Source organism: Trachurus trachurus, assembly GCF_905171665.1.
Source record: "Trachurus trachurus genome assembly, chromosome: 12".
Classification (NCBI taxonomy): domain Eukaryota; kingdom Metazoa; phylum Chordata; class Actinopteri; order Carangiformes; family Carangidae; genus Trachurus; species Trachurus trachurus.
Window position 1 is genome coordinate 26,506,928 of NC_139908.1, and position 20,833 is coordinate 26,527,760.

General features: G+C 42.3%; 3 protein-coding genes across 3 annotated transcripts in view; 1 reads left to right on the plus strand and 2 right to left on the minus strand.

The window, feature by feature from the left end:
- Positions 1-664, minus strand: part of ptpa (protein phosphatase 2 phosphatase activator) — a 33,107-nt gene extending 32,443 nt beyond the window's left edge. Inside the window, exon 1 of the mRNA XM_083983803.1 lies at positions 505-664. The gene's annotated coding sequence lies outside the window, so the exon portion shown is untranslated. The remainder of the gene's footprint in view (positions 1-504) is intronic.
- The window catches only part of LOC310994904 (GTPase IMAP family member 9-like), a 119,470-nt gene that overhangs the window by 1,753 nt on the left and 96,884 nt on the right, over positions 1-20,833 (minus strand). The gene's annotated exons all lie outside the window — the stretch shown is intronic.
- crata (carnitine O-acetyltransferase a) lies at positions 577-17,852 on the plus strand. Its single transcript, XM_083983765.1, has 14 exons — positions 577-776; positions 4,456-4,752; positions 4,839-4,957; positions 6,664-6,717; positions 6,950-7,115; positions 7,310-7,484; positions 9,064-9,242; positions 9,357-9,457; positions 9,786-9,905; positions 10,006-10,128; positions 10,240-10,375; positions 11,562-11,624; positions 11,759-11,896; positions 15,831-17,852. The coding sequence occupies exons 1-14, from the start codon at positions 750-752 to the stop codon at positions 16,044-16,046; spliced, it is 1,914 nt and encodes a 637-aa protein (XP_083839891.1). The 5' UTR covers positions 577-749; the 3' UTR covers positions 16,047-17,852.

Consider the following 20,833-nt stretch of genomic DNA (forward strand, 5'->3'; position numbering starts at 1 on the left):
AGTCTATGGTTTAAGTCAAGTGACAGATAACACTTTGGTAACAAATTAGCACTTTTGTTACAACATAACTCCTCATGTGTTCCTTCATAGTTTTTATGTCCAGAAGCTATGAATCTACATGTAGAAAGACTAGAATGAGATGGTGTGTCCACCAAACTTTTGACTGGTAGTGTCGTCTAATAAATATTAGGCTATAACGACAAAGGGTGAAAAAAAATTGTTAATAACACACATACCGGTAGGCTACATATAAATAAATAAGATAATGAAAATAAGTATCTTGTTATATGCCTTATATCTTATTTATTTTTAGTTAATTATAGGCTAATTTTGTTATTAATTTAGTTTTTTTTTTATTTTATTTTTTATCTTTACTGCATGAGATAATTGTGAGAAAATAAATAATTATTTTCCTCAATTGAATTCGCTTCCTCCGTCCTACCCATTAATGATGATTGATAGCTAATGATGTATGTAAATTTCAACACTCCCAGTCACACCCACCCATTCCTTTATGGCAGGCTGACACGGTTTGGCTTTCACGGCTCGGTAACTTCACCCAGTCACTGTGTTGAGCAGCTGTGCGGTGCAGAGGTGCTCCTACGTCTGACTCCGGCTGGTCTACGGTCTACCTACCCAACACAGCGCACTGAGCCACGGTGCGGGACTCTGCTGACCCCGGGACAGTGGACCTGGACTGGAGCTCTGACTGACGGACCACGGGTTGGGGGCGTCACCTTGTATGCAGAATGTGGGGCATTTTCAGCAGAACTATGGTGAGTAATGCACCTCCAGCCGACTGTGCTTGTTTATCACTGGCTCAGAGCCAGTTTCGCTGCATAGATACGAGTTGACTCCATGATTATAGCCGTCGATAGACAGCGGGTTTAATGGTGTTGATGAAGAGTCGGTCACCGCCGACGAGCTCACTCAGCGGTGAGGGAATGTTTGCTAGTTAGCTGTTAGCACCGTTAGCTGGCAGCGGCTGTTAACGGTCTGCTCACCGAACTGGGTCAAAGGTGAATTTGTGCTCAGCCAAGATTAAATATAGCGAAAAGGCATCAAGGACAAGGTCGACCCAGAGCTTACTATTCACATTCACTCGTCTCGGACTAGTGTAATTAAAGTTTTGTTTTGTAGAATGAACTGTAGCAACTTTGTCAACATATCGCTAAAGTCGTGTCATTCGTCATCATATCGATCTATCTAACGTTACCTGACAAACACACGTAACTCGTCATGCATAGAGCAAATGTGATCCGTAGCAGTTGTTCATGTGATCATATCAGCTGTCGCACTTCCATAAAAACTGTTCATCAGTAACTTCTGCTATCAGACACTTGCTAAAAACAAATGTTTTTCACCCTGTCGCCAGTCTTTAAATAGATCATTAAACACTCAGCTGCGTGGGCACTGGGATACACCTTATTATAGCATCAAACTGTTTTTAATTACTATATTTTTTATATCTTGACATGTTTCCTTAGAGCTTTGTGTTTATGTTGACATGACAGGTCAACCAGAGGCTCAACCTGCTGAGGTCGGTAGAACATGAGTACAGACCGCCTCCTAGTGGTGATCTGTCTGTGTTTAATATGGTGACTGGTGGTCCTGATGTTCAGCGTTTCACATGAAGGAACAGACTGGGACAACAATGTTGCTGAGTGGACAGTCAGTTTATATATCAATATATATTGACATACTATAATGATGCTACTGGGCTAGTTTTAACTGCATTGTGCATTATCAGGACCAGATTGAGTAACAAGCAGTAGAGGGCAAGCAGCTGAACAGCTATGTGTGTGTGTGTGTGTTTTTTTTTTTTTAATATAGCCTATATAAGTAATGATACTGATTATTATGGACTGGTGATTACTGTTGTTAGCTGTCATTGTTACTTATATCAGCATTACAGTTTCCATTAGCATTATTATTGTTACCATTACTGATATCATTGCTATTTTTATTGCATGGTGTTATTTCCCCCACATCCTGTCTTGCTCTTTCTTTCGTGTGGTTATTTTCTTTCTCTTTTCCAACCCCAATGGTCAACTCAAGATGTAGGCTAGTATTTTTCTGCAGTGTTTTCATGGTAAAAAAAAAAAATAATAATAATAATTTCAAAATGTATTCGTCATACAGTGTTTCACAAAGTAGATATCTGTGTAGAATATATACAGTATCTAAAAAAGAATATATATGTATCTAAAAAAAATACTACAACATTTTTGAAGGTATAGGCAATGAGAGGATCCAGGCAATTAAAGCGAATACCGGTATGACTTACTGCTTTTGAAAATGTTATGTTTACCATCAGCACAATTTTACAAGCTGTGATGTGTTTGTCTTCTTTCAGACAGTGCTACCTTTCCCGGCACTGTGTCCATGCCTCCCCTTATTTTGAATGTTATACTATAACACGTTAAACTGTGTTTTGATGAAATGTTAATAAATGGGCCCGGCGGACATGCAGTGTGTGCAGTATAACCTCAATTTCAACCAGTGACAACTGAATAGACAAATAGGTGGTGTGGCTATTTGCTCTGTTGTACCCGCATTGCCAGTTATACTCGTTATTAATATCAACAGTTAAACTCTCTGTGTATGAAAAAGTAGCCTGCTGCCTTGTGTGCGAAATTATTCGCTCTACATTGAGATGAGGTCTGGTGTTAGTTAAAGCAGAAGTAAGCGATATTTTTGTGTTAATATAAGTCTTAAATAGTTATATCTTCCGACAGCAATCACTTACATAGAGTGTTTGGTCTGAAACACGGGTCTGTCAGTCACTCTGCTCTGCTCTGAGCCGAGGAGAAAACTTTTGTCGTATCCTACAATTTTTATCCAATGAGGAGAGAGAACGGCATGAAGGGCTGTGTGTGCAGCCAAGGGATGCGCGTGAATATGGTGACGTAGGGACGAGGACTGTTATGGTGCGTTCAAGGCAACCCGTAACTCGTGTTTTTCCGACCTGTGAAGTCGTACCAGTTCAATCTGGTACGACTTCACGGGTCGGAAGTTACGAGTGGCCGTTATAGTGACTTTCACAGGTAAAACGGGTCGGAAAAACACGAGTGGGTTGCCTGGAACGCTACAAAGTCGTAAATTGTGACTTGAAGCTGTAATTTACGGTTTCAAAAGTCTGCCTGGAACGCAGCATTAGCCAAAACGACCGGATCGCTTACTTCTGCTTTAATGAAAAAGTGCACAAAATATAGAAATGTCTCTTCAGCTCACCTGAAAGTGGTGATTCAGGGAATGACATGAGACCAGAGAAGATAGGATTTTAGCTATCAATCTTGCAACTGCTTTGTCATGTTGATAATCTAACAGTTGTTGTGTATAGCCTGGTATTGCACTGCCAAGTTGGACTATGTTGGAGAGTTTGACCCTGTGTTTGGCTGTCAGGAATCTAAACCAGGATCAATGGTGAAGGAAAGAGCACTCAGTATGAGAGATGTAGCCTAGTAGTCAGTCACCCTGCTCTAGATGTTTGGACTAACCTCCAGCCTCCCTCTGGTTGTGCAACATGTATTTGAACAAATAAGGTAGTCTAGGTGGTTTTGTTGTTGCAGTTCTAAAAGGATTTAACCACATGTGGTCCAGACACACACTGGGTTTAGACCCTATGGAGATACATTTGTGTCTTTATTATTCAATCAAATCAATTATTCAATCAAAAAACAAAACAAGACGTTGATTTAAAGCAGAAGTAAGCAGAATATGTGTGTTAATATAAGTCTTAAATAGTTGTATCTTCCGACAGCAATCGCTTCTATAGAGTGTTTGGTCTGAAACACAGGTCTGTCAGTCACTCTGCTCTGCTGTAAGCCGAGGAGAAAACTTTCCTTGTATCCTACAACCTTTATCCAATGAGGAGAGAGAACGGCATAAAGGGGCGGTCCTCTCCGTGTGTGCAGCCAAGGGATGCGCGTGAATGTGGTGACGTAGGGACGAGGGCGGGGACTGCTAACTCCATCGGCTGACAAGAAGTTAGCCAAAACCACCGGATCGCCTACTTTTCAATCAAAAAAAAGGGTTTGAATGCAAAAAAAAAATTGATATTTGAGAAAAATTGCATTTGCCTTTTTTTCGTTAATTGAAAAGGTTTTCTTTCTTATTGAAGTGAAGTATGTTTTAATTGAAAATGTTTTGTTTAAATCAACTTTTCTCTTTTGATTGAATAATCTCCATATTGACCTGGTTAAAAAATGCATTGAGAAATCAGATTGAGTATGATCTGTTTACATTATCACTGATGTGCAGTTGTAAAGATATTGAAGAGTTGTGTATTTAACTGTGGACTGAACAGTTGCCATCTCCTGCAACCAAATTAAACACTTTGAAAAGTAATACTGTTAGAATAGACTTTTCCAGTAAGCCACAGTTGTCTTGTGAATTAAGAACAGCACATTCTTACAGTACACATGTTTTTAATATGTACTCTTTGACCCACAGGTGAAGGTGGGGATGGCGAAACCCTGTGGCTTAGCAAAACCAAACCACTTGGTGAAGCCAGTATCGGCCACTCGGGTTTCCGGCAGATACCTGACACATCAGCAGGGTCTGCCCCGTCTGCCCGTCCCCCCGCTGCAGCAGACCTGCGAGCGCTACATCACGGCCCTGGAGCCCATCGTGGAGGCGGATGAGCTGAAACACACCAAAGACCTGGTGCAGGAGTTCAAGAAAGCAGGAGGGGTCGGAGAGAAGCTGCAGAAAGGCCTGGAGAAGAGAGCAGCCAACACTGAGAACTGGGTGAGCTCAACTACACCAAGATAGAACAGTTAAAACTGAGTTTATATCATCTGTTTGCTTTCATTGTATTTTCTGTATCTCTGTAGTTGTCAGCGTGGTGGGTCCAGCTTGCCTATCTGGAGTACCGGCTGCCTGTGGTGGTGCATTCAAGTCCTGGATTGGTCTTGCCTCGTATGAACTTCAATGACAAGCAGGGACAAATAAGGTAACCGCATCAGGAACACAAATCTATCGCCACCGATTTCAAGTCGATTCATAAAATCCAAAACATTTATTCTTAATTTTCAGTGCTGGTTTACATTTTTCCTGGCATGAGTTTCTAAAATGAGTCAATAAGTCAGAGAGATGGAAGCCTTCAGTTTCTGTCCTGGTATTGCTCTGTTTGGACACAACATGGGTTTTAGAAGAAGCAGCTCTTTTTTACTTACATTATCTGCAGCTTTACTGACACTGTCATGAGCTTATAATAATGATAATAAACTTTATTTATATAGCACTTTTCTTAACAAAGTTACAAAGTGCTTAACAAGAAAAGAAAGTCAAACAAAGACAGCAGGGATCGTGAAACAGAAGACTAAACGCATAAAACAAACATCAAACATTTACAAAGGATTTTTGATAATAATGTTTTAAGAAGAGTTTTAAAAGATGCTAAGGCATTTGCCCCGTCTTATTTCAATAGTATACTAACTTCTGCAGTGCGCAAATTTCGTCAGTTAGTGTTGTCTCACATCGAATACTGTCTCTGTGCACTATAGGTACAGAGGGATTATCAGTCTACATCATTCTAGCCCCGACGACGTTCTACTGCGCATGTTGGCTGCAAAAAGAGAGCAACAAGTGTCGCAATCATGTCTTGTTGTGCTGTTGTTTGCACTAATCGTTTTAATAAAAATAACAAAACGTGCAGGTTTCATAGAATACCGTCAACTTGCACCCCTTTTAAGGTAAACGAGAGAAAATAGTACATTGGAGATTAATTTTGAGCAATTTAATGTGTTATACACATTGGTTTGAGTGGTGATAAAGCTAGATATGCCCACAGGCACAGCTGTAGAACTGCATCGGCAACTCGATCCTCCATCCTGAGAGAATGATCGACAATTCTTTTTTTTTCCCTTATAAAACAGACTTTTATCACTAGGTGATCGCTAGCTAACATTGCTTTGAGTAAACCAGACCCATGGAGTAAACTTGAAGGTAACCATGACAACCGGTTCTTTCTGCAGTCAGGTTGCGCACGCATCCGCCGTGGCTGGTCCGTACAGTATAGCTCAGTGGTTTCCAGGCAACGACTCCAGCTGTTCATCACACTTGGCCTGTGCGCAGCCCGACCTCAGATAGTCGGTTAAAGATGAAGGATGTCGATCTATTTTGCGATTTAGTGCAAAAATGAATGGAAACACCTTAAACAGCAAGAAAACAATTCGATACACCAATATGATCGCAAAACAGCACACGACGTCATCACGCACGGCTTTTATAGTATTTTTTTATCGATATTTAGATAACTCGATTGCCAAGTGGATGGAAACATGGTTAGAGTGTTTTTTAATTAAGCAGCTGCACTGCCCTGTGATAAATTATAAATGGACTGCACTAATGTGTAATGCTTTTCTGGTCTTATCAACCACTCAAAGCACTTTACAATGGAAACCACTCATACAGTGCTTTTCTGCCATACACACACACCAGGAGCAATTTGAGGTTAGGGGTCGTCTGCAAGGACACTTTGCTGACACTTTGGACCACTGATCTTCCTGATTAGTGGATGACCCGTTCTGCACCCTGATCCTCACTGATCTGTTTTGGTTTTTTAAATATGTTAATCCCTTCCTGTGTTCACAAAAAATGAACCAGCAAAGGTTACAAGGTTGCATTCAAACAATTAGTCTCTTTCTCTGTGTTTAGGTTTGCTGCCAGGCTGATTGCAGGTGTTTTGGACTTCAAGATGATGATTGACAAGTGAGTGCTGAGCTGAAAATGTCCATATGCAGTTATTAGTTTCTTTAGTTATTAGTGTCTTTGTTCAGTTTGACCAGAAATATAACACCAGTTTCTCTCTGTTTATGTAACCTATAACACTCCTCCACGATTATGCTGCTATAGTAGTTTCTCTATCAAAGTATGTGTGTGCATCAATCCTTGTATTGACGGTAGGTTAGTGTGTAACGGCAGAGGTTGCCATCTTTTGCAGCGAGACACTACCAGTAGAGTACCTGGGAGGAAAGCCCCTGTGTATGAACCAGTACTACGAAGTGCTGTCGTCCTGCCGTATCCCCGGTGTGAAGAGAGACTTAATAGTGAACCACGCCAAGAGCTCGCCGCACCCCAAACACATCGTTGTAGCTCACAACTTTCAGGTGAGTAGCACTGTTGTCTCTGTCTGACCGTGAACCAGAAAGCCCCCCGAGAGCTGAACAGACCACTAATCCCTCTGTGTGACACACAAATATAATGTTCATTATGAGTTTGGTCTGTTTGTGTTTGGCTTTGGGGTCTTTGCAAAAAAAAAAAAAGCCTGATTGAGCTTTTCCTTTCTTCCCTCTGGGCTCAGTTCTTTGTGCTGGACGTGTACAACAGTGATGGGACTCCGCTGACAGTCGACCAGCTCTGCGTTCAGCTGGAGAAGATCTGCAGCGCCTCGGCGCAGCCCAGCGTGGAGCCTGTCGGCATCCTGACCACCCAGCACAGGGACTCCTGGGGCAAGGCCTACATCAACCTCACTAAAGGTGAGCGGGCAGGCTGCTGACGTTAAGCACACTCACACTCACACTCAGAGAAACAGAGAAATCAGAAGCCTTTAGTTGCATTTTAGATTAACTTCACCCATAATAATAAAAGAACTAGAAAATTTCCTCTGGGAAATTTTGAGAGGGCCACAGGAGCTACTGCTGGGGTGTGTACGTTATGATGAGATTCTTCAAAGATTTCAAATAATTAATACTAATAATATTATGACATTATCAGTGTGTGATTGGTGAAAAAACCAGAGGGAGGAAAGTTCGGGATCGTGGAGGGGGCCAAACTGACCTGGCTTACAGGCGTCTATAAGGGACAGGCGTTTTATTAATTTTGAACAAATCTTATGCTCAGCAAAGATGGAAAATCTATAATATAATCAAATGGTTCTGTTATTAAAGTTACAAAGAGTAAGAACAGAAGGAAAGAGTCGGATCCAGAGCAGCATTCATTTACCGTACAAGTTTAATCAGCACCGATTAAACTTATTCTAAATAAATGTGTGCTCCGGCCACAGACTATACTTTCCTTGGGTCAGTCATCGGACCAGGCTGAACAACGCAACAGGAAGCACCGGGTTCGGATCGAAAACATTTAATAACTCTGATTCGGACCATGGGCATCTTTTATTTATTCTTTTTTTTCTTTTTTTTTGTTGCGGTCCGGTCCAGAATTAAAGCTGCGAGTCCGGCCGCATAGGGTCCAGGCTTCAACACCTACGGAGCAGACCAGTGCGAGTCTTTGATAACTCCAGCAGGAATTAAGCAGCTTAGAAACGGTTTAACCAGTGATCGTGGGCTTTGAGAGGTTTTGTACATCCATTTACATACATACATTTGGCCCCTACAGCTATTTTATAGCTGTAGGGGCCAGTGCCTCGGTGCGTTTACCCTGGTCCTAATAAATGAGCTACATAGCTAACAGGGCACCCATTTGAGTGTGTACCAAAACTAGACTAGATAGTAGGGGTGTGGGGCGGTGCGTGGCGCAGTGGGTAAAGCGGCAGCCCCATGTAGAGGCTATAGTCCTCACCGCAGGCGGCCCCGGTTCGAATCCCGCGTCAGGAAGCCCTTTCCTGCATGTCATTCCCCCTCTCTCTGCCTCCCCCTTTCCTGTCTATCTCTACTGTGTACTATCAAATAAAGGCAAAAAGCCCAAAAATAAAATAATAAGATAGTAGGGGTGTCCAGTGGTTAATTTATCCAGGAGGAGGTCCGGGAACACCGAGGGGGCCAAATAGCCGAACAGCGCGACGGGATGCACAGGGTTCGGATAGAAAACACTTAACAACTCGGATGGGCTTCTTTTCCCATTTGAAGATTTTTTAGTGGACATTAGGTTGCTACTGAGCAAATAGAAATCACCATATGCTGCTCTGATGGTTCTGTAGCGCACTGACCTCAGCTTCTTTGGATCGTGCAACTGTAGTGGGTGATTAGGGTGTTTACACAGGACTTGGGCTCGAGTGTGGTGCGTTGGCACCTCTAAAAGATATCAAAATATGTAACTGTTGCAGTTTGATTCCATTCGTAACACCATACACATACTTTTGTTTGTGTGCCTGCTCAGATAAGACCAACAAAGAGTCTGTGTCTGCCATCCAAAGAAGCATCTTCACGTTGTGTTTGGACGGAGCGAGGCCGGGAGTTTCCGATGAGTCGTACCGCAGCTGCGCCGCCGTCCAGATGTTGCACGGAGGAGGCCCCCAGCTCAACAGTGGCAACCGCTGGTTCGACAAGACACTGCAGGTGATGAGCACTTCTTTAGTCAACGATGAGTAACTTACCATGTGATTGGGACTCAGCACGTCAGCACATTCTCCAGGCAGGACGTGATGTCTGAAGTCTCTTTCTGTCTTGCAGTTCATCATCGGAGAGGATGGGACGTGCGGCGCAAACTATGAGCACGCTCCCGCCGAGGGCCCGCCGATCGTGGCCTTGATCGACCACGTTGTCGAATACACGTAAGCAGATCAAACGTTATTGATCCTCTGGAGGTGTTTGTTTGGATTTTAATGTCCACATTATGGCACAGTCAGAGCTGGACCGGTTTTTACCCGAGTCTTGAATCAGCTGTAAAACACAGTAAAAACAATTATTTATCATCCCATGTGTTTCTCATCTCTTGGTTACGTTGTTAGGCTTCCTTATCCATGATATGGTTGGTTTTGCACTTATAATTTCAGTTTAAACTCTCATTATTGTTCTTATCGTTATAACCAGGTCGTAACCAACCCTAACAACACCAACCAACCCTGTTTTTGTTCCACTCTCTTCTCTGCGTGGTAACAGGAATAAGCCGGAGATGGTGCAGCCTCCCACGGTGCCTTTACCTTCACCCCAGAAACTGCACTTCAACATCACACCTGAGATCAAGAAGGATATTGAGGAGGCCAAACAGAGTATGAGCACGTAAGGGCAGCAGCAACATCCTATTATATATATATATATCCTATATGCCTAAGATAAGGATGTGCCAGGTCTCACTGTCCTGACATTTCTTCCACCACAGACTGGCCCAAGACCTGGACGTGAAGGTTATAGTGTTTCCCCACTTTGGGAAAAATGTCCCAAAGGCCCACAAGATGAGCCCTGATGCCTTCATACAGATAGCACTGCAGCTGGCCTACTACAGGTGAGAAGATGTGACTCCAGAGCAAGAGGAACTTGTCAGATGCTGCACGGCTTCATAGATTCTCAGAATCTCTTGATGGTTTTCTCATCGTCCCCCCTCTGGTCCCTGCAGGATGTACAAACGATGCTGTGCCACATATGAAAGTGCCTCTCTGCGTATGTTCCGACTGGGCCGGACGGACACGATCCGCTCAGCCTCCAGAGCCTCAGCTGCCTTTGTCAAAGCCTTCGACGACCACAACAAACAGGTGGGATGAAGGGGAGAGGTCTGGATGTGATCACAGCCCAGACTCTCAGAGTTCTCAGACTTCACAAACATAGACAAAAACAATGGAGTTACACAAATATCACACAACCAGTTCTTACCTTTTTGTGTCTTTATTGAACAAAACGTTCTCGTGGACAAGTTGTGACCTGCACATTCACCACGCTATGAGATAATAATGGAACGTTACAAAAAAAACAAAAAACTGCCCCCGACGGGAACATGCATCAGCGGTTTTTCATGAATTTACCTCGAAAACAACTCTGTCTCACAACATTCCGTTATTATCTCATAGCGTGGTGAATGTGAAATCACTCCACCCAGCAGCCATGTCTGGAATGTAGTTCCGGCTACACATTTGCCTTGAAAACAACTCTGTTTCGTAATGTTACATTATTATCTCATAGCATGGTGAACGTGTAGGCTGTTTTGGAGTTGTTGTATTTGATGAGTTTTGAGGGAAACCAAGAAATTCCATGAGCCTCCGTAATGTAGCTCTGAGCAGCTCACGGCTCTGCTCTGCCAATCTAAAAACAGCTTGCACCGACAATTAAAGGTAACGAACCTACTCCCAAGACTATATTGATTATGGCAATGGGCCAATTTGCCAAAATGTTGAACTATTCCTTTAAGAGGTGGTTAAACCTCCTCTGAGAGCAGCTCTTCACTCGCTGCTGATCAGAGGAACCATTCTTTTTATAGAGCTGTTTCAGTCAGGAATGGATCTACCAGGATGTCTGGATGAACCCACCTGGATGAGACATATAGATTAACTTGTCCAGGTCCAGATTCTGATGCTCCACCCGCCAGCTCAATTTATGGGATGATGTTCTCTTGTTGCTATGCAAGAGCCCTTTTTACACTACACCAAGCTGCTTCTTGCTACCAAATGATTCATCCTCACTAGTAGCCTCCAGAATAATTGATTCAATATGGAAAAGTGCAACACAATGATCTGAGTTATTAGTTCAATTTTTTTGTTTGCTCATTATTTAAACCGATCATTTTTAAAATCAGGGGTTCACTCATTCTTTCCTGCCACTATACGAGAGTAAATCACTAAGCTTTATTGTTTAATGTTGAGGAATTTGACTTCACATGGACGTTTTTTTTGTCAACTTTGGATATATATTTAAAAGCTAACATAACCTCCTAACTTTTCTTCAAAGAATGCAGAGAAGCTCGATCTGATGGATAAAGCTGTGAAAGCACACAGGTCATACACAAGCATGGTGAGTGGTGTCCTCAGAAATGCTCTGTCTCAGAACTCTCATTGCAGACATTAAGACAAACACAAAACAATGTTTCCTTTATTTGTTAATACTTGACACCCAGTGCAGATGAATGAGTTCTCCTCCTGTTACAGGCGATCAGTGGCCAGGCCATAGACAGACACCTCCTGGGCCTCAAAATGCAGGCTGTGGATGAGAAGGTCCCCATACCTGAGATCTTCAAAGACACTGCCTACGCTAAAGCCCTCCACTACCAACTGTCCACTAGTCAGGTATGGACCAGCAGGGTTGAAGCTCAGACTTCCAGTTTCACATAGGGGTGGGAATTGACAAAAAATTAGCAATTCTGATTCCATTATCGATACTGCGTATTGATCTGATTCCATATCAATTCTCATTAGGTGAGAGAATAAAAGAGAAATGGGTTTGTTTGCATTAATGGCTCCAACATTTAAAAAGTAGACAAGCAACAACCTGCCTGGAGAGGTTAACACTATAGACCACTGTGGCCTGTGGGGCAGCTGTGCTCACAGGGGTTATTCCAGTGTTTCCATTTTGTGATTTTCACACATCTGTATTTTTCTCCCTAGTTATTGTTTTCATATAACGTTCATTTTTATATGCGGATTGCAAGAGAGCGAGTGCGAGAGAAAAGACACCAGATTTCACGCGGCCACGAGCAAAACCTGAAACGAGTTGGTTAAAAATGAAGAGAGGAAAAACACAAAAAATAGACATCTATACTATATGTCCAGGAGACTTTGTCCTGTCCTCAGGACGTGAGGGAGGGAGGACCGGATGGATGGTGGCTCAGATAGCAATGAGGAAATTATCATTGACTGTCAGCTGCACATCTGTCAGCAGCTCCGCTCCACGCAGACACGTCACAAACTTTGTTTTGTGAGAACAAACTAGATGTTGGTTTAGTAAACAGTGACATGTCGGATATAAACACTAAGCCCCCTCATTTATAATGATGATTGAATTGTAACTTATCTTCATTAATCGCTCGTTCAGTTGGGTAATAACGGGTCTGTGGGTGAGTAGCCACATCACCTCCAGGTAGAACAACTGTAAAACACCAGGAGCTGACAAAGGCTTACAAAAATAACAATCCAGTTAATGTGTGTTGTTTGGTTCAGAAATGCACACATTCGCAAAAAAAAAAAAAAAAAGAAGAATCGATGAGCAGGAACGCTGATATAAATTCTCCACCTCTAACACACAGTGGCGGCTGCCGGTCTTTCAAAGAGGGGAAGCTCATTTTCAGCCTGCATCATCATACATATACCAAACTAACGAAACTATATTATCTAATTATAATCTAATTTAATCTATATTAAACTCAAAGAAGGAAATATGAGAATTATTTGAACTGAAACAAGGAAACTGTATAATTCAGCAGGTTTAATGCACTGAGACGCTACAGGAATGTTATGAGAAGAAAATCACGTCAGTCGACCTGCGATAAGAAGCTGATTCTGAACAACCTGGTCTGAGAAGGGAATGTGTTCTAACACATTTTTAATCAATGAAATGAAAACACAACAGCTATTTTTTGACATTTTAGAGGAAGCTGAACCTCCTTTACAGTCGTAGAACAACCGCCTCTGCTAACATAGCAGAGTGATTCACACCTTCCAAAGTCGACAAACAAACCCAAAATATCATATCTGAGGAAAAACACCCCCCACGGGTAAACATCAAGTTCCTTGTTGAAATATTTATCCACCGTGCAGCATGTTTAAGAACTTCTTTCAGTAACCTGTGACCTGCAGCTCTGTGACTTTGAGTTCATCCTCAAAGGTAGCACGATGCAAAGCTGGATGTTAAAGTAGAGTTTAATACAGGAACTGTCACACAGCACTCAACCTGCAACTCAACATGCTAGTGACGCCAGCATGACGGGATTATGTAGGATTATATCTCCCTGTACAGACAAGGACCACCCCTCCACGAGTTTTAGGTTCCCCACACAAACACATGTCCTCTCATCACACTAGTGAGCAGGACAGAGAGACCGATTACTGTATTTAACCACTAAAGTTAAGACACAACAACACTAGAGTCAACTGTAATAACAATAAACAACATCCAGACCAAACCAAGCTGTAAACAAAAGGCCAAAAGGAAACAATAAAAGGAAATTGTTTTTCTACTTTTCAACTTCACTTTGAGTCTGAGTGTTACATCAAAGTCATGCAGAACAGCTTCAGGATCAGTTCCAAAGATGTTCATCAGTGCTCCACATCTGCAGTGTGAACACTGAGCATCAAAGCTCTAAACTTTTTCATCTCCCGCTCTGCTCTGGAACCTAGACTCATGACGTCAGTGAGTGGATTAAACTTAATTTAAAGCAGATATCAGTGGAATGTTTTTGTTAATATAAGTCCTAAATAGTCCTATTTTCCGTCAGCAATCACTTACATGAAGTATTTCAGCCTAAACACGAGTCTCTCCGTCACTCTGCTCTGCTGTAACCCGAGGAGAAAATTTTCCTTGTGGGATACAAGTGTTATCCAATGAGGAGAGAGAACGGCATGAAGGGCTGTGTGTGCAGCCAAGGGATGCGCGTGAATGTGGTGACGTAGCACGAGGACCAATTGATGCCTGACAAGGGCGGGGGCTGCTAACTCATGGTGCGTTCAAAGAAACTCGTACTTTGTGTTTTTCCTTCCTGTGAAGTCATACCAGTTCGATCTGGTACGAGTTCACGGGTCGGAAGTTACGAGTGGCCGTTATAGGGAACTTTCACAGACAACAGGACGGTAAAAACACGAGCTACGGGTTACCTGGAACGCTACCAAGTCGTAGTTGTGACTTGAAGCTGTAACTTACGGTTTCAAAAGCCTGCCTTGAACGCAGCATTAGCCGAAACGGCCGTGCCAGTGATATCTGCTTTAACTTAAAAGACCTTTATTGTCCTTACGGAAATTTGTGATGCAGCTGGAACAGCTGGATTCCAGCAGGATGCAGCTGGAAAATAACACAGGAGCTGATCTCATGTTGTCATCTTTTTTTTAATTCTAGATTGGACGTTCAAACAAACAAAGGAAATTAAAAAATGTAAGCAGTGTGTACAGGATTACAGCTGCTGGCCGCTGCAGCAGACTGTCCATGTACTTGGTTCATACATTACAAATAAAACAATAAAAGGTGTTATTAATGTGATTAGAAGAGGTCTCAGAAAAAAACTGTTGTTTGTTTTGGTGCTGCATTGTGTACAGTAAAACCTTTACGTGCAGTGTATATATAAAGTTCCTTTGAACCTATGTACTGGTTGAAACTGACAGTGACGCCTCTGCCCCGCTGATCTCAAAATAGCTTGCACCGACAATTAACCTACTCCTATGACTATAGGGATTATGGCAATAGACACAGTCGGCAAGCAAGGAAACGTCACTTCCGGTTAGGGCCGTGGGGGAAAACAAACCGTTTTCCCCATACACACTCGTGCAAAAAGGCGGCATTTTAAACCTTTGTCAAACGCTTGTTCGCCGTCCTGTCTTAGTTTTAATCACATGTATATGCTGACAAAGAGCTATATATTAGAAAACTCATCACGATCTGGGTCGATTGCTGTCCGTACATCTTAACATATAAAGTTTTCACAGCCATAGCCTACACCGAGTCAGCAGGGTCGGCAACCTTCACTTCCGGTCAGAGCGTTACACGTTCGGAGAAGATGGGCGAAGTTCCGATATAAAAGTTCAGGTTGTGGTTTTTGAATTTATTTGCGGTGCAAAATAATACACAATAACTCAGGCAGTGTCTACGAGTGTCTAGAGCCGGCCGGCGGCGACTAAGAGAGCGTCAGAGCCGTGGGGGAAGACAAATATGACTGACTGTGAAATACCTAATATTTTTAAATGTACGGACAACAATCGACCCAGATCGTGATGAGTTTCTAAAAATATAGCTCTCTGTCAGCATATACATGTGATTAAAACTAAGACAGGACGGTGAAAAAGCCTTTGACAAAGGTTTAAAATGCCGCGTTTTTGCATGAGTGTGTATGGGGGACACGGTTTGTTTTCCCCCACGGCCCTGACCGGAAGTGACGTTTCCTTGCTTGCCGACTGTGTCTATAGGCAAATTTGCCAAACTGTTGAAATATCGCTTTAACAAGTTCATAAATCCTTCATAAAGGCAATCTGATTATCATTTTTTTTCTAACTAACCACTTCTTTCTCACACCTCCACCAGGTCCCATCCAAAACAGACTGCGTCATGTGTTTTGGTCCGGTCGTAACCAACGGATACGGCGTCTGTTACAACCCAATGAACAATCACATCAATTTTGCCGTGTCATCTTTCAACACCTGCGCGGAGACGAACACCGGAGACCTGGCCCGGGCCGTGGAGGGAGCGCTGTTGGACATGAGGACACTGCTGGAACAAACTCCCAGGGCCAAACTGTAAACGCAGACTTACTAACGTCTTCACAGATGAAGTGGACACATCACAGGGCTAGTCTGACATGTGGATGACCGTACCTCACACTAATAGGTACAAGGGTTCTGCTATCAATCACAATCATTGCACTTTAGATGATGCTGGGGAAATGAAAATGCACATTAGATGCAGTAATTATGATTTACAGCCTTTTTTTAAGACACTTCTGTTTTGTCACACCGATAGACAATAATATCGTCATCCAGAATGTTTACAAGAAATATGAGAAAAGAAATCTTGCTAACATATTATCATCTTGTGTGAATGGGTATGTTGTCACCAACAAATCATCTGCTGAGACCAAAAACAACAAATTCTTTCTAGGGCTAAATCAACCTATTTAAATCACTGAGTTCCAGCTTCTAAAATGTTGGTACGTTCTATTTTTTTCATCATCTTTATCGTTGCTCAGACAAAACAAGACTTTTGAACCTTTACACCAGTGTGCCTCACACCTCTGTCAAAAACCTTCTGCTTGGGTGATATGAGTTGATCATAGTGTTACAGTGTGTCTGTACCAATTATTAGCTTACAGTCGTTTTGTTTTCAGGATGCATTTGCATTCAGGATGAAACCAGAGGATTGGTATTATGTCCTGTCATTTCAGATGTGCTGTTGTACACTAACATTTTACATGTTAGTTAGTCATAGCACATGTTATATTTAACTGACTCTGGTATAAATCGTGCAGTAGCTGATGATCATTCTACTATGACTCAGGGCTTTCATTTAGTGAGTGTCATGTATCCATCTAGTCCTACTTTCATTTTATTCTGAAGGTCAGTAGCATCTCTGCCATTAACATGTTGTCAATGAGCAATTTCACAATTCTTAGGGCATGAGCCCTAGAAGGTGTGGAGATAATTGAAAATGTAATGTTTATTATTACTACTAAATGAAGAAGACCTGTTTGGGAGCCTCATTCGTCTTGAATTTACTCTGCATTTTTGCAATTTAAGGACATTAAACTTGAACAAACTCCTCATAGAGATTAAATCAGATCGACCTCATATTTGGTAGGTCTTATATTACAGTAATTGTGAAGCTTTGTCAAACAACCTGCCCCAGGTAGCGCACATATTGTCCAAATGGGAAAAGGGAAAATGTCCTATACTCCTACAATGTTGACCACCTCAGCTGGTGGCATGGCAAATTCCAATGTTTTGCCATAGAAGAGTGAAATTCGGATGATATGCATTATTCAGTCTCCTGAAAAGTCACATGTTTAATGACATATGTGATTCCGTGACATCATACTCATAGAAAACAGGAAATTACCCTTGAATTACAGTTGTTCTTTTCATGTTGGCTGTGTCAAGTTCCCTCCTGGCAGCAGCCCACAGGTACAGAACCAGGATCAATCGGGTTCAATGTATTAATCTGTGCTACACTCAGTGTGCAGTCAATTCAAGTCTCCGTTTGTTCATCTGTTGGTTACAATAGTTTTATTTTCCACTGTACAGCTCCACCAGCACCTCCAGGAGCAGCCATCAGAATCCAACCTCACAAAGTCTGAAAACAGGATAATAATAATAATAATAATAATAATAATAATAATAATAATAATAATAATAATAATAATACTAGGTTCAGTTAAGTGCCATGAAGTGTCTTTTTTTCTTCTTCTTCTTTTTTTAATTTTTTTTGGGAAAGATGAGTACACCTCAGTTTGTGATGTCATATTGATTGACTTATGTTGGCCAGTTGATTGATGTAATTGTTATGAATAAAAAAAATTTGGTTAATTATAGTGGGAGCATTGTCTAGATGGGAGATGACAGGTAGTATGTGATGGGGGGGGGGGGGTTGATGATTGATGTAAATTAATTGATTAAATTTTTTAAACACTTGCTTTGGCTTCTTGGTTTGTTTCTTGTGTTAGGGGATTAGGGAGACACCACTGACATGTCTCCTGCCTCCACGTGCTTGTGCCGTTTAATTTATCCCATTAATCAATGTTATGCAAAGTTGAGACTCACATACAGGACCGTTGCATAGGGGAGAAAGGTGATGATAATTCTAGGGGCCCGGTGCCCAGTAGGGCCCACAAAAACCCAGTAGTTGTATGACTGACTTATTCTGCATAATAACTGACTAATAATACTCATAGTAATTCTGTATTAGCATCAAAATAAAAATGATAATACTATGTAGTTTAAGAAAAAAAAAGTGGAAAAGTCAGGGGACAGGGGCCCACTTTAGTATTCTTTCAGGGTGCCCAGAATTCCTAGCAACGGCCCTGCTCACATAAAAAAAGGACAAGCAGATGCAGAAACATCCTTAAATTTAATCCTAGTATAGGTAAAAAATAGTTGTGTTGATTCATAAATTATTATATTATATAATTATTATAAATCATTAATCCACCTTCACCTGCTTTTAATCCCCTCAAAGAATGTGTCATCTGTAACTTTATGCCTTTTAGAGATCATTTCATCTTCCACTTGCTGAACTATTTCACAGAAATTTGGACCAGGGCTGCCCAAACGTCTGCATGACACTGTATGTGTGTGTGTGTCTCTGTGTCCTGCTCTGCTCTGCTCTGCCGTCCTGAGCTCAGGTGCTGGAGATCACCTGAGCAGTGGCAGGGCGGTCCTGTCTCTCCTTACAGGTGCACTGGCAGCACAGTCACCTGTTTTTCTTTTGGTTTCCTGAGTTGATTTTGGTTTCAGTTCCCTGGCCTGTTTAGAGTGCCAGGTTTTTTGTTTTTAATGAGCCGGAGTTCCTGGTAGTCCTGTTTTCGTGCTCTTTTTGTTTCTTTTGTTTAGTAAGTAAGAGCCCCGGATGTGACAGTCATTCCCAGCTGGTCTGGGCTTTCTTCAGTTTGGCCAGGAACTCCAGCCTCTTCGTTTGTTTTTTTCTTTACTTTCTTTTTTTCTTACTTGTTTTGTTACTGCCGTTAATTTTGTGTTGAAATTAACAAAAACAAATTATAACTTTCTGCACAGAGCCGGTGTCCTTCATGTTGCGACCGTCTTTCCAGCCAGTGTGGTTGAAGAGTAACAGTGTTCAGTCCTAGTGGGCTTGTTCAGCTCACACCTGAGCTTCTCCCTGCCTCCATCTCTGAAGGCCTCATTTCTTCTTGTTAAGGAGAGTCTATCCAGGCTTTATATCTCACACCGGAGAGGGAAATGTAATGGAAACTTTTGGCTACCAGTTCCACACATTGGTTTTCAGTCTCTCTGGCTGACGACATCAAGCTGTCTGTTAGAACTGGACTTGTACTGACGCCAACCATCAGGCTGCTGAGAGGGAAGGAAGTCCCATAGGGCAGGTCTTCTCAAATCCTCCTTGGCAGTGGCTGCTGAGCAGAGCAGCATCTGGCTCTGACCCAAACCAGCACTCAAGAACTGGGCAGCAGGATGACATCAGCCAGTAGGAGGGAGGGGTAAAAAGCAGGAGGAGTTCACACCCACAACTACAGTATAACCAAGAGCTTAACCCACCCACCCCAACCCTGACCCAGTGACGGAAAATTACAGTAGGTATGAACTGTGAAACCAAAGAAACTCATCTATTTTTAATGATATTGGACTCCCATCTTTTTCAATACATTTCAATCACAGTTAAAGGGATAGTTCAACATTATTGGCAAATTGGTCCAATGCCATAATCCCTATAGTCATAGCAGTAGGTTCGTTACCTTTATTTGTCGGTGCAAGCTATTTTTAGAACGGCGGAGCAGAGTCGCAAGCTGCTCAGAGCTACGCTACGCTGTTTTGATTTGTATGTCTCATTGCTCTCGTGGTAATGACAAATAAAAGTACTTTGACTTTGACTTTGTAACGTTCTACCGTATTTATGTTTTTATTTTGACCTTTTATTTATTTAAAGCAGAAGTAAGCCATCCAGTCGTTTTGGCTAACTTCTTGTCAGCCGATGGAGTTAGCAGGCCCTCGTCCCTACGTCACCACATTCACGCGCATCCCTTGGCTGCACACACAGAGAGGACCGCCCCTTTATGCCGTTCTCTCTCCTCATTGGATAAAGGTTGTAGGATACAAGGAAAGTTTTCTCCTCGGCTTACAGCAGAGCAGAGTGACTGACAGACCCGTGTTTCAGACCAAACACTCTATAGAAGTGATTGCTATCAGAAGATACAGCTACTTGTATTAACACAAACATTCTGTATACTTCTGCTTTAATGTTTATCTATTATGTATGTGCAGCATTCTACCCTCAATCCAAGACAAATTTCTCCCACAGGAGACAAATAAAACTTTAACTTTGACTTTGAAATACATTTAACACCAAAATAGAAATGCAGAGCTCCCACATCTATAAACAAACACACATGTGGTGATGGACTGCCTGTGTGTTCTGTGACGTGGATTAGAGCTTCCTGTCCATTTGACCACAGGAAGACACTCTCTCACCCTTGGGTCAAGCCACAGACCCTCCCTGAACAGTCACTGACCCACTGACCGCCACACACGGCCCTGTCTGAGCTCCACCACCAGCTACACAACCGGGGTATTCCCATCTAGTGGGTTCAGACATGGGTTACTCCCGCCCACCTTTAAAAGTCTGGTGGCTTTTAAGGTGGTTGGGAATAACAAAGACTGCAAGGGAACAGATAATTCACTTAAATAAAACACTGAGGCAATACTTTCAGGTGATGGTCATTGGTTTCTCACAGTGGGACTTTTTGGTCAGTCTTCAGTCTCATACACACTGAACTATTCAGGGCTCTTCTTGTAAACAGTCAGGCATGCCTTATCTGGCCACTGTGACTCATGATTACCAGAGAAAAA

Excerpts from the sequence above, each read along its gene's own strand:
- crata (XM_083983765.1), top strand. The coding sequence starts at position 750 with ATGTGGGGCATTTTCAGCAGAACTATG. Across the intron at positions 7,116-7,309 it reads TTGTAGCTCACAACTTTCAG|TTCTTTGTGCTGGACGTGTA; the intron begins GTGAGTAGCACT and ends CTCTGGGCTCAG. Across the intron at positions 9,243-9,356 it reads GGTTCGACAAGACACTGCAG|TTCATCATCGGAGAGGATGG; the intron begins GTGATGAGCACT and ends TCTGTCTTGCAG.